The sequence below is a fragment of the Chiloscyllium plagiosum genome, unplaced genomic scaffold (assembly GCF_037043375.1).
Source record: "Chiloscyllium plagiosum isolate Xiang-an unplaced genomic scaffold, Cpla_swu_hap1 HiC_scaffold_1, whole genome shotgun sequence".
NCBI classification, from domain to species: Eukaryota; Metazoa; Chordata; class Chondrichthyes; order Orectolobiformes; family Hemiscylliidae; genus Chiloscyllium; species Chiloscyllium plagiosum.
In genome coordinates this window covers 176,179,180-176,192,351 of record NW_028270139.1, presented here as the reverse complement: position 1 = coordinate 176,192,351, position 13,172 = coordinate 176,179,180, and the positions used below count along the sequence as shown (strand labels likewise).

The 13,172-nt window shown below is 52.6% G+C and overlaps 1 protein-coding gene across 1 annotated transcript in view; it reads left to right on the top strand.

Annotated features, from left to right (window-relative positions):
• LOC148152298 (disintegrin and metalloproteinase domain-containing protein 12-like) overlaps positions 1-13,172 on the top strand; it is a 657,223-nt gene that overhangs the window by 326,955 nt on the left and 317,096 nt on the right. The window contains exon 16 of the mRNA XM_087986062.1: positions 852-1,044. Coding sequence (XP_087842188.1) covers positions 852-1,044 — 193 coding nt within the window. The remainder of the gene's footprint in view (positions 1-851; positions 1,045-13,172) is intronic.

The window sequence follows — 13,172 nt, the reverse complement described above, 5'->3', positions numbered from 1 at the left end:
TTGTTGTTTGTGTAAAGGCTAAGAAGGTTGAGACTCTACTCACTAGAGTTTTGAAGGTTGAGAGATGATCTCATTGAAAAACAGGATTCTGAAGTAGCTGGACAGGGTCAATACTGAGAGGATGTTTCCCCTCATGGGTGGCTCTGGGAGCGGAGGGTTTAGTTTCTGACTAAAGGAGCACCAAGTTAAGACTGAGAGGAGGAGGAATTTCTTCTCTCAGATGGTTATGGGTCTTTGGAATTCCTTGCCACAGAGAGCTGTAATCGGGAAAGCTAATTGAATATTATGGTTAGTTGTGAGGGGAATTGAATGCAAGAGTAGAAAGGTTATGTTTCAGTTATACATGGTTTTGGCAAATTGCCTTATCAGGAAAGGCTAGACAGGCTGGGCCTACATGCTCTGGAGTTCAGAAGAGTCCGAGGTGACTTGATTAAAGCGTTTAAGATCCTGAAGGGACTTGACTGGGTGGATGTGGATTGGATATTTCTTCTGAGGATCGAATCTCAGTGAGGGTTTGTCACTTGTTAAAACTGAAGGATCTACTGTTCAAATTAAAGATGAGGGAAATCCTGTTTCTCCAAGGGTCATGAGTCCTTAGACCTCTCTTTCAGAAAGGCTGGTGGAAGCAGAGCCTTTGAATATGACTGAGGTCAAGCGAGATAGATTTGTGCTCAGCAAAGTCACTGAAAGGTTATCAGGGATTAGTGAGAATGTGGATTATTATCTGAAAAGGCATAATATGTGATCACTTTGAGCTGATTTATCCTGAGGAGGGACACACAAATTCACACAATACTGACTACAGCAACTCCTGTACACGAAACATATCATTGTTCTTCTCTTCCCTACAGGGATGTAAAGTGTGGGAAGATCCAATGTAATGGTGGAAATCCTTCTCCAATCCGAGGAGGGGATGTGAATATTCTGCATTCAAACTTTGTTCTTGGTGGGGTGAGGTACGAATGCAGAGGAACTTTCTCCAGTTTACCTGATTCGAACATTCCAGATCTAATTCGAGAAGGAACCAGGTGTGGCCTCAACAAGGTAATGGAATCACAGTCAAGATCAGGAAACTATAAATACTGGTGTGGACAATAAAAATTTTCACTTTGCACTGATCAGAACTGATGCAAGAATCCCAAAATGTCAATGACACAGTGTCGTGCATGAGCAGAAGTTGCTGATTGGTAAGACAGGGAGAATGGAAGTGTTTGAAAAGCGTACTGGTGTTACGAAAGGCTAGAGATGAGAGAAAAATGAACATTAGGCGAGGTAGTCTGCCCTCAGGAGTGGCCTATTCAATGAGACAATTGTTAGGGAACCAGGAGACAAAAGTGCAAAGTATGGGAGGGTTTGGAGGGGGTTCAGGGAGTGAGGCATTTTGGAGTGTTTTATGCACAGGACAAGTAGAAATGTTGATCAAGAAAACCGATGGGATATTGTTCTTCCTGGTGAAGTTTGGGGACAAGAGCAGGAACTGGATAGCGCACAGATTGAAGAGCAGAATTTATTTACTCAGAGGGTTGTGAATATTACCAATTTTATATGCAGTTAGCGTGTGTAAGTTCAGTCTTAGAGTTTATTTAAGGTAGAGACTGAGATTTCTGATATAATTAGGGCACAGGGCATTGGGGATGGTTGGGTAAAAATAAATCAGTCAGGATCATATTAAAAAGCAGAGCAAGCTCAATGGGCGAAATGTCCTCTTCTGGATCCATTGTACTTGGTGGAAGTTGGGGTCAGTGAGGCACTGCCTGGCCAGCTGTGCCTGATAATTTACCGATTGACCAGCTTGCAGGAAATGCACCGCCAGCTCCATTTCCGCAGCTTCCTTCTCAGGAGAGAGTCACTGCTTTCCCAGCTCTTCACAGTCAATCAGATTCCAGTAGGGCCTGCTCCACATGGGACCATCAGAGCAAGCGACAATGAGGCAGCACACTGGACTGACACTGCAATCAGGGATCACACTCTCTCTGGACTGGACACTGCAAACAGGGAGCACACTCTCTCTGGACTGGACACTGCAATCAGGGAGCACACTCTCTCTGGACTGGACACTGCAATCAGGGAGCACACTCTCTCTGGACTGGACACTGCAATCAGGGAGCACACTCTCTCTGGACTGGACACTGCAAACAGGGAGCACACTCTCTCTGGACTGGACACTACAATCAGGGAGCACACTCTCTCTGGACTGGACACTGCAATCAGGGAGCACACTCTCTCTGGACTGACACTGCAATCAGGGATCATGCTCTCTCTGGACTGGACACTGCAATTAGGGAGCACACTCTCACTGGACTGACACTGCAATCAGGAAGCACACTCTCTCTGGACTGGACACTACAAACAGGGAGCACATTCTCTCTGGACTGGACACTGCAATCAGGGATCACGCTATCTCTGGACTGGACACTGCAAACAGGGATCACACTCTCTCTGGACTGGACACTACAATCAGGGAGCACACTCTCTCTGGACTGGACACTGCAATCAGGGAGCACACTCTCTCTGGACTGACACTGCAATCAGGGATCATGCTCTCTCTGGACTGGACACTGCAATTAGGGAGCACACTCTCACTGGACTGACACTGCAATCAGGAAGCACACTCTCTCTGGACTGGACACTACAAACAGGGAGCACACTCTCTCTGGACTGGACACTGCAATCAGGGATCATGCTCTCTCTGGACTGGACACTGCAATTAGGGAGCACACTCTCACTGGACTGGACACTGCAATTAGGGAGCACACTCTCACTGGACTGGACACTACAAACAGGGAGCACACTCTCTCTGGACTGGACACTGCAATCAGGAAGCACACTCTCTCTGGACTAACACTGCAAACAGGCAGCACACTCACTCTGGACTGGACACTGCAATCAGGCCACGCACTCTCTCTGGACTGGACACCGTAATGAAGCAGCACACTCTCTCTGGACTGGACACTGCAATCAGGGAACACACTCACTCTGGACTGAACACTGCAATCAGGCCACGCACTCTCTCTGGACTGGACACCGTAATGAAGCAGCACACTCTCTCTGGACTGGACACTGCAAACAGGTATCATGCTCTCACTGGACTGGACACTGCAATCCGTGTGCCACGCTCTCTCTGGACTGGACACTGCAATCAGGGAGCACACTCGCCCTGGACTGGACACTGCAAACAGGCAGCACACTCTCTCTGGACCGGACACTGCAATCAGGCAGCACACTCTCACTGGACTGGACACTGCAAACAGGGAGCACACTCTCTCAGGACTGGACACTGCAAACAGGCTACACGCTCTCTCTGGACTGGACACTGCAATCAGGGATCACGCTCTCTCTGGACTGGACACTGTAATCAGGGAGCACACTCTCTGGACTGGACACTGCAGAGAGGGAGCACACTCTCTCATGACTGGACGCTACAAACAGGGAGCACCTTGCCTCTGGACTGAACACTGCAATCAGGGATCAGACTCTCTCAGGACTGGACACTGCAATCAGGCAGCACACTCTCTCTGGACTGGACACTGCAACCAGGGATCATGCTCTCTCTGGACTGGACACTGCAATCCGGTGTTACACTCTCTCTGGACTGGACACTGCAATTAGGGAGCACACTCTCTCTGGACTAGTCTCTGCAATCAGAGAGCACACTCTCTCTGGACTGGAAACTGCAATCAGGGATCACGCTCTCTCTGGACTGGACACTGCAATCCGGTGTCACACTCTCTCTGGACTGGACACTGCAATTAGGGAGCACACTCTCTCTGGACTGGTCTCTGCAAACAGAGAGAACACTCTCTCTGGACTGGACACTACAAACAGGAAGCACACTCTCTCTGGACTGGACACTGCAATCCGGTGTCACGCTCTCTCTGGACTGGACACTGCAATCAGGGAGCACACTCTCTCTGGACTGGACACTGAAATCAGGGAGCACACTCTCTCTGGACTGCACACTGCAACCAGTGATCATGCTCGCTCTCGACTGGACACTGCAATCCGGTGTCACGCTCTCTCTGGACTGGACACTGCAATCAGGGAACGCACTCTCTCTGGACTGGACACTGCAATCAGGGAGCACACTCTCTCTGGACTGGACACTGCAATCAGGCACCACACTCTCACTGGTCTGGTCACTGCAATCAGGGAGCATACTCTCTCTGGACTGGACACTGCAGTCAGGGAGCACACTCTCTCTGGACTGGACACTGCAAACAGGGAGCACACTCTCTCAGGACTGGACACTGCAAACAGGCAGCACGCTCTCTCTGGACTGGACACTACACCTAGGGAACATGCTCTCATGGACTGGACACTGCAATCAGGGAGCACATTCTCTCTGGACTGGACACTGCAATCAGGGAGCACACTCTCTCTGGACTGGACAATGCAAACAGGCAGCACACTCTCTCTGGACTGGACACTGCAATCAGGGAGCACATTCTCTCTGGACTGGACACTGCAATCAGGCAGCACACTCTCTCTGGACTGGACAATGCAAACAGGGAGCACACTCTCTCAGGACTGGACACTGCAACCAGGGATTATGCTCTCTCTGGACTGGACACTGCAATCAGAGATCACGCTCTCAGGACTGGACACTGCAATCCGGTGTCATGCTCTCTCTGGACTGGACACTGCAATCAGGGAGCACACTCTCTCTGGACTGGACACTGCAGAAAGGGAGCACACTCTCTCTGGTCTGGACACTACAAACAGGGAGCACACTCTCTCTGGACTGGACACTGCAACCAGGGATTATGCTCTCTCTGGACTGCACACTGCAATCCGGTGTCACACTCTCTCATGACTGGACACTGCAAACAGGGAACATGCTCTCTCACGACTCGTCACTGCATTCCGGTGTCACACTCTCTCTGGACTGGACACTGCAATTAGGGAGCACACTCTCTCTGGACTGGTCTCTGCAATCAGAGTGCACACTCTCTCTGGACTGGACACTGCAATCAGGGATCACGCTCTCTCTGGACTGGACACTGCAATCCGGTGTCACGCTCTCTCTGGACTGGACACTGCAATTAGGGAGCACACTCTCTCTGGACTGGACACTACAAACAGGAAGCACACTCTCTCTGGACTGGACACTGCAATCCGGTGTCATGCTCTCTCTGGACTGGACACTGCAATCAGGGATCACACTCTCTCTGGACTGGACACTGCAATCCGGTGTCATGCTCTCTCTGGACTGGACACTACAAACAGGAAGCACACTCTCTCTGGACTGGACACTACAATCAGGGACCACACTCTCTCTGGACTGGACACTGCAATCAGGGATCACACTCTCTCTGGACTGGACACTGCAATCCGGTGTCACACTCTCTCTAGACTGGTCACTGCAATCAGAGAGCACACTCTCTCTAGACTGGTCACTGCAATCAGGGAGCACACTCTCTCTGGACTGGACACTGCAATCAGGGAGCACACTCTCTCAGGACTGGACACTGCAACCAGGGATTATGCTCTCTCTGGACTGGACACTGCAATCAGAGATCACGCTCTCAGGACTGGACACTGCAATCCGGTGTCACACTCTCTCTGGTCTGGACACTGCAAACAGGGAACATGCTCTCTCACGACTCGACACTGCAATCAGCCACGCACTCTCTCTGGACTGCACACTGCAGCCAGGGATCATGCTCGCTCTGGACTCGAGACTACAATCCGGTGTCACGCTCTCTCTGGACTGGACCCTGCAATCAGGGAGCACACTCTCTCTGGCTGGTCACTGCAATCAGGGAGTATACTCTCTCTGGACTGGACACTGTAATTAGGGAGCACACACTCTCTAGACTGGACACTGCAATCTGGGAGCAGGCTCTCTCTTGACTGGACACTGCAATGAAGAAGCACAGTCTCTCTGGACTGGACACTGCAATAACGCCTCACACTCTGTCTGGACTGGACACTGCAAACAGGCAGCACGCTCTCTCTGGACTGGACACCGCAATTAGAGGGCTTACTCTCTCTGGACTGGTCACTGCAATCAGGGAGCACACTCTCTAGACTGGTCACTGGACTGCCAGAGAGTGTGCTGCCTGTTCGCAGTGTTCATCCAGAGAGAGAGTGCTGACTGTTTGCAGTATCCAGTCCAGAGAGATTGTGCTCCCTGTTTGCAGTGTCCAGTCCAGACAGAGTGTGAGGCATTATTGCAGTGTCCAGTCCACCAAGGATATATTTCCCTCCCCTCCCCTATCAGCATTCCGTAAAGACCACTCCCTCCGTGACTCCCTCGTCAGATCCACACCCCCCTCCATCCCAACCTCCACTCCCGGCACCTTCCCCTGCAACCGCAGGAGGTGCAAGACTTGCGCCCACACCTCCCCCCTCACCTCCCTCCAAGGCCCCAAAGGAAACTTCCATATCCGCCACAGATTCACCTGCACCTCCACACACATCATCTATTGCACCCTCTGCACCCGATGTGGCCTCCTCTATATTGGGGAGACAGGCCGCCTACTTGCGGAGCGTTTCAGAGAACACCTCTGGGACACCCGGACCAACCAACCCAACCACCCTGTGGCTCAACACTTCAACTCCCCCTCCCACTCTACCAAGGATATGCAGGTCTTTGGACTCTTCCATCGCCAGACCACAACAACACAACTGTTGGAGGAAGAGCGCCTCATCTTCCGCCTAGGAATCCTCCAACCACACGGGATGAACTCGGATTTCACCAGTTTCCTCATTTCCCCTCCCCCTACCTTGTCTCAGTCAAATCCATCGAATTCAGCACCGCCTTCCTAACCTGCAATCTTCTTCCTGACCTCTCCGCCCCCACCCCAGTCTGACCTATCACCCTCACCTTGACCTCTTTCCACCTATCACATTTCCGACGCCCCGCCCCTAAGTCCCTCCTCCCTACCTTTTATCTTAGCCTGCTGGACAAACTTTCCTCATTCCTGAAGAAGGGCTTATGCCCGAAACATTGATTCTCCTGTTCCCTGGATGCTGCCTGACCTGCTGCGCTTTTCCAGCAACACATTTTCAACTGCAATCAGGGAGCACACTCTCTCTGGACTGGACACTGCAATCAGGGAGCACACTCTCTCTGGACTGACACTGCAATCCGGGATCACGCTCTCTCTGGACTGGACACTACAAACAGGGAGCACACTCTCTCTGGACTGGACACTGCAATCAGGAAGCACACTCTCTCTGGACTGACACTGCAATCAGGGAGCACACTCTCTCTGGACTGGACACCGTAATGAAGCAGCACACTCTCTCTGGACTGGACACTGCAATCAGGGAACACACTCACTCTGGACTGAACACTGCAATCAGGCCACGCACTCTCTCTGGACTGGACACTGTAATGAAGCAGCACACTCTCTCTGGACTGGACACTGCAAACAGGTATCATGCTCTCACTGGACTGGACACTGCAATCCGGTACCACGCTCTCTCTGGACTGGACACTGCAATCAGGGAGCACACTCGCCCTGGACTGGACACTGCAAACAGGTAGCACACTCTCTCTGGACCGTACACTGCAATCAGGCAGCACACTCTCTCAGGACTGGACACTGCAAACAGGCTGCACGCTCTCTCTGGACTGGACACTGCAATCAGGGATCACGCTCTCTCTGGACTGGACACTGTAATCAGGGAGCACACTCTCTGGACTGGACACAGCACAGAGGGAGCACACTCACTAATGACTGGACGCTACAAACAGGGAGCACCTTGCCTCTGGACTGAACACTGCAATCAGGGATCACACTCTCTCTGTACTGGACACTGCAATCAGGCAGCACACTCTCTCTGGACTGGACACTGCAACCAGGGATCATGCTCTCTCTGGACTGGACACTGCAATCCGGTGTCACACTCTCTCTGGACTGGACACTGCAATTAGGGAGCACACTCTCTCTGGACTGGTCTCTGCAATCAGAGAGCACACACTCTCTGGACGGGACACTGCAATCTGGGATCACGCTCTCTCTGGACTGGAAACTGCAATCAGGGATCACGCTCTCTCTGGACTGGACACTGCAATCCGGTGTCACACTCTCTATGGACTGGACACTGCAATTAGGGAGCACACTCTCTCTGGACTGGCCTCTGCAAACAGAGAGAACACTCTCTCTGGACTGGACACTACAAACAGGAAGCACACTCTCTCTGCACTGGACACTGCAATCCGGTGTCACGCTCTCTCTGGACTGGACACTGCAATCGGAGCGCACTCTCTCTGGACTGGACACTGCAATCAGGGAGCACACTCTCTCTCTGGACTGGACACTGCAATCAGGATTCACACTCTCTCTGGACTGGACACTGCAATCAGGGATCACACTCTCTCTGGACTGGACACTGCAATCCGGTGTCACACTCTCTCTAGACTGGTCACTGCAATCAGGGAGCACACTCTCACTGGACTGGTCACTGCAATCAGGGAGCACACTCTCTCTGGACTGGACACTGCAATCAGGGAGCACACTCTCTCTGGACTGGACACTGCAAACAGGGAGCACACTCTCTCAGGACTGGACACTGCAAACAGGCAGCACGCTCTCTCTGGACTGGACACTACACCTAGGGAACATGCTCTCATGGACTGGACACTGCAATCAGGGAGCACATTCTCTCTGGACTGGACACTGCAATCAGGGAGCACACTCTCTCTGGACTGTACATTGCAAACAGGCAACACACTCTCTCTGGACTGGTCACTGCAATCAGGCAGCACACTCTCTCTGGACTGGACACTGCAAACAGGGAGCACACTCTCTCAGGACTGGACACTGCAACCAGGGATTATGCTCTCTCTGGACTGGACACTGCAATCAGAGATCACGCTCTCAGGACTGGACACTGCAATCAGGGAGCACATTCTCTCTGGACTGGACACTGCAATCAGGGAGCACATTCTCTCTGGACTGTACATTGCAAACAGGCAGCACACTCTCTCTGGACTGGACACTGCAATCAGGCAGCACACTCTCTCAGGACGGGACACTGCAAACAGGGATTATGCGCTCTCTGGACTGGACACTGCAATCAGAGATCACGCTCTCAGGACTGGACACTGCAATCCGGTGTCATGCTCTCTCTGGACTGGACACTGCAATCAGGGAGCACACTCTCTCTGGAATGGACACTGCAATCTGGGAGCACACTCTCTCTGGAATGGACACTGCAATCAGGGAGCACACTCTCTCAGGACTGGACACTGCAGAAAGGGAGCACACTCTCTCTGGACTCGACACTACAAACAGGGAGCACACTCTCTCATGACTGGACGCCACAAACAGGGAGCAACTTGCCTCTGGACTGAACACTGCAATCAGGGATCAGACTCTCTCAGGACTGGACACTGCAATCAGGCAGCACACTCTCTCTGAACTGGACACTGCAACCAGGGATCATGCTCTCCCTTGGCTGGACACTGCAATCCGGTGTCACACTCTCTCTGGACTGGACACTGCAATTAGGGAGCACACTCTCTCTGGACTGGTCTCTGCAATCAGAGAGCACACACTCTCTGGACTGGACACTGCAATCTGGGATCACGCTCTCTCTGGACTGGAAACTGCAATCAGGGATCACGCTCTCTCTGGACTGGACACTGCAATTAGGGAGCACACTCTCTCTGGACTGGTCTCTGCAATCAGAGAGCACACACTCTGTGGACTGGACACTGCAATCAGGGATCACGCTCTCTCTGGACTGGACACTGCAATCAGGGATCATGCTCTCTCTGGACTGGACACTGCAATCCGGTGTCACACTCTCTCTGGACTGGACACTGCAATTAGGGAGCACACTCTCTCTGGACTGGTCTCTGCAAACAGAGACAACACTCTCTCTGGACTGGACACTGCAATCAGGGATCACACTCTCTCTGGACTGGACACTGCAATCAGGGATCACGCTCTCTCTGGACTGGACACTGCAATCCGGTGTCACACTCTCTCTAGACTGGTCACTGCAATCAGGGAGCACACTCTCTCTGGACTGGACACTGCAATCAGGAACCACACTCTCACTGGACTGGTCACTGCAATCAGGGAGCACACTCTCTCTGGACTGGACACTGCAATCAGGGAGCACACTCTCTCTGGACTGGACACTGCAAACAGGGAGCACACTCTCTCAGGACTGGACACTGCAAACAGGCAGCACGCTCTCTCTGGACTGGACACTACACCTAGGGAACATGCTCTCATGGACTGGACACTGCAATCAGGGAGCACATTCTCTCTGGACTGGACACTGCAATCAGGGAGCACACTCTCTCTGGACTGTACATTGCAAACATTCAACACACTCTCTCTGGACTGGACACTACAATCAGGCAGCACACTCTCTCTGGACTGGACACTGCAAACAGGGAGCACACTCTCTCAGGACTGGACACTGCAACCAGGGATTATGCTCTCTCTGGACTGGACACTGCAATCAGAGATCACGCTCTCAGGACTGGACACTGCAATCCGGTGTCATGCTCTCTCTGGACTGGACACTGCAATCAGGGATCACACTCTCTCTGGACTGGACACTGCAATCCGGTGTCACACTCTCTCTAGACTGGTCACTGCAATCAGGGAGCACACTCTCACTGGACTGGTCACTGCAATCAGGGAGCACACTCTCTCTGGACTGGTCACTGCAATCAGGGAGCACACTCTCTCTGGACTGGACACTGCAAACAGGGAGCACACTCTCTCAGGACTGGACACTGCAAACAGGCTGCACGCTCTCTCTGGACTGGACACTACACCTAGGGAACATGCTCTCATGGACTGGACACTGCAATCAGGGAGCACATTCTCTCTGGACTGGACACTGCAATCAGGGAGCACACTCTCTCTGGACTGGACACTGCAAACAGGGAGCACACTCTCTCAGGACTGGACACTGCAACCAGGGATTATGCTCTCTCTGGACTGGACACTGCAATCAGAGATCACGCTCTCAGGACTGGACACTGCAATCAGGGAGCACATTCTCTCTGGACTGGACACTGCAATCAGGGAGCACATTCTCTCTGGACTGTACATTGCAAACAGGCAGCACACTCTCTCTGGACTGGACACTGCAATCAGGCAGCACACTCTCTCAGGACGGGACACTGCAAACAGGGATTATGCTCTCTCTGGACTGGACACTGCAATCAGAGATCACGCTCTCAGGACTGGACACTGCAATCCGGTGTCATGCTCTCTCTGGACTGGACACTGCAATCAGGGAGCACACTCTCTCTGGAATGGACACTGCAGAAAGGGAGCACACTCTCTCTGGACTCGACACTACAAACAGGGAGGACACTCTCTCATGACTGGACGCCACAAACAGGGAGCAACTTGCCTCTGGACTGAACACTGCAATCAGGGATCAGACTCTCTCAGGACTGGACACTGCAATCAGGCAGCACACTCTCTCTGAACTGGACACTGCAACCAGGGATCATGCTCTCCCTTGGCTGGACACTGCAATCCGGTGTCACGCTCTCTCTGGACTGGACACTGCAATTAGGGAGCACACTCTCTCTGGACTGGTCTCTGCAATCAAAGAGCACACACTCTGTGGACTGGACACTGCAATCAGGGATCACGCTCTCTCTGGACTGGACACTGCAATCAGGGATCACACTCTCTCTGGACTGGACACTGCAATTAGGGAGCACACTCTCTCTGGACTGGACACTGCAACCAGGGATTATGCTCTCTCTGGACTAGACACTGCAATCAGAGATCACGCTCTCAGGACTGGACACTGCAATCCGGTGTCATGCTCTCTCTGGACTGGACACTGCAATCAGGGAGCACACTCTCTATGGACTGGACACTGCAGAAAGGGCGCACACTCTCTCTGGACTCGACACTACAAACAGGGAGCACACTCTCTCATGACTGGACGCTGCAAACAGGGAGCACCTTGCCTCTGGACTGAACACTGCAATCAGGGATCACACTCTCTCTGGACTGGACACTGCAATCAGGCAGCACACTCTCTCTGGACTGGACACTGCAATCCGGTGTCACACTCTCTCTGGACTGGACACTGCAATTAGGGAGCACACTCTCTCTGGACTGGTCTCTGCAAACAGAGAGAACACTCTCTCTGGACTGGACACTACAAACAGGAAGCACACTCTCTCTGGACTGGACACTGCAATCCGGTGTCACGCTCCCTCTGGACTGGACACTGCAATCAGGGAGCACACTCTCTCTGGACTGGACACTGAAATCAGGGAGCACACTCTCTCAGGACTGCACACTGCAACCAGTGATCATGCTCGCTCTCGACTGGACACTGCAATCCGGTGTCACGCTCTCTCTGGACTGGACACTGCAATCAGGGAGCACACTCTCTCTGGACTGGACACTGCAATCAGGGAGCACACTCTCTCTGGACTGGACACTGCAATCAGGGAGCGCACTCTCTCTGGACTGGACACTACAATCAGGGAGCACACTCTCTCAGGACTGGACACTGCAATCAGGGATCACACTCTCTCTGGACTGGACACTGCAACCAGGGATCATGCTCTCTCTGGAATGGACACTGCAATCCAGTGTCACACTCTCTCTGGACTGGACAGTGCAATTAGGGAGCACACTCTCTCTGGACTGGTCTCTGCAAACAGAGAGAACACTCTCTCTGGACTGGACACTACAAACAGGAAGCACACTCTCTCTGGACTGGACACTGCAATCCGGTGTCACGCTCTCTCTGGACTGGACACTGCATTCAGGGAGCACACTCTCTCTGGACTGGACACTGAAATCAGGGAGCACACTCTCTCTGGACTGCACACTGCAACCAGTGATCATGCTCGCTCTCGACTGGACACTGCAATCCGGTGTCACGCTCTCTCTGGACTGGACACTGCAATCAGGGAGCGCACTCTCTCTGGACTGGACACTGCAATCAGGGAGCACACTCTCTCTGGATTGGACACTGCAATCAGGGAGCGCACTCTCTCTGGACTGGACACTGCAATCAGGGATCACAGTCTCTCTGGACTGGACACTGCAATCAGGGAGCACACTCTCTCTGGACTGGACACTGCAACCAGGGATCATGCTCTCTCTGGACTGGACACTGCAATCCGGTGTCACACTCTCTCTGGACTGGACACTGCAATTAGGGAGCACACTCTCTCTGGACTGGTCTCTGCAATCAGAGAGCACACA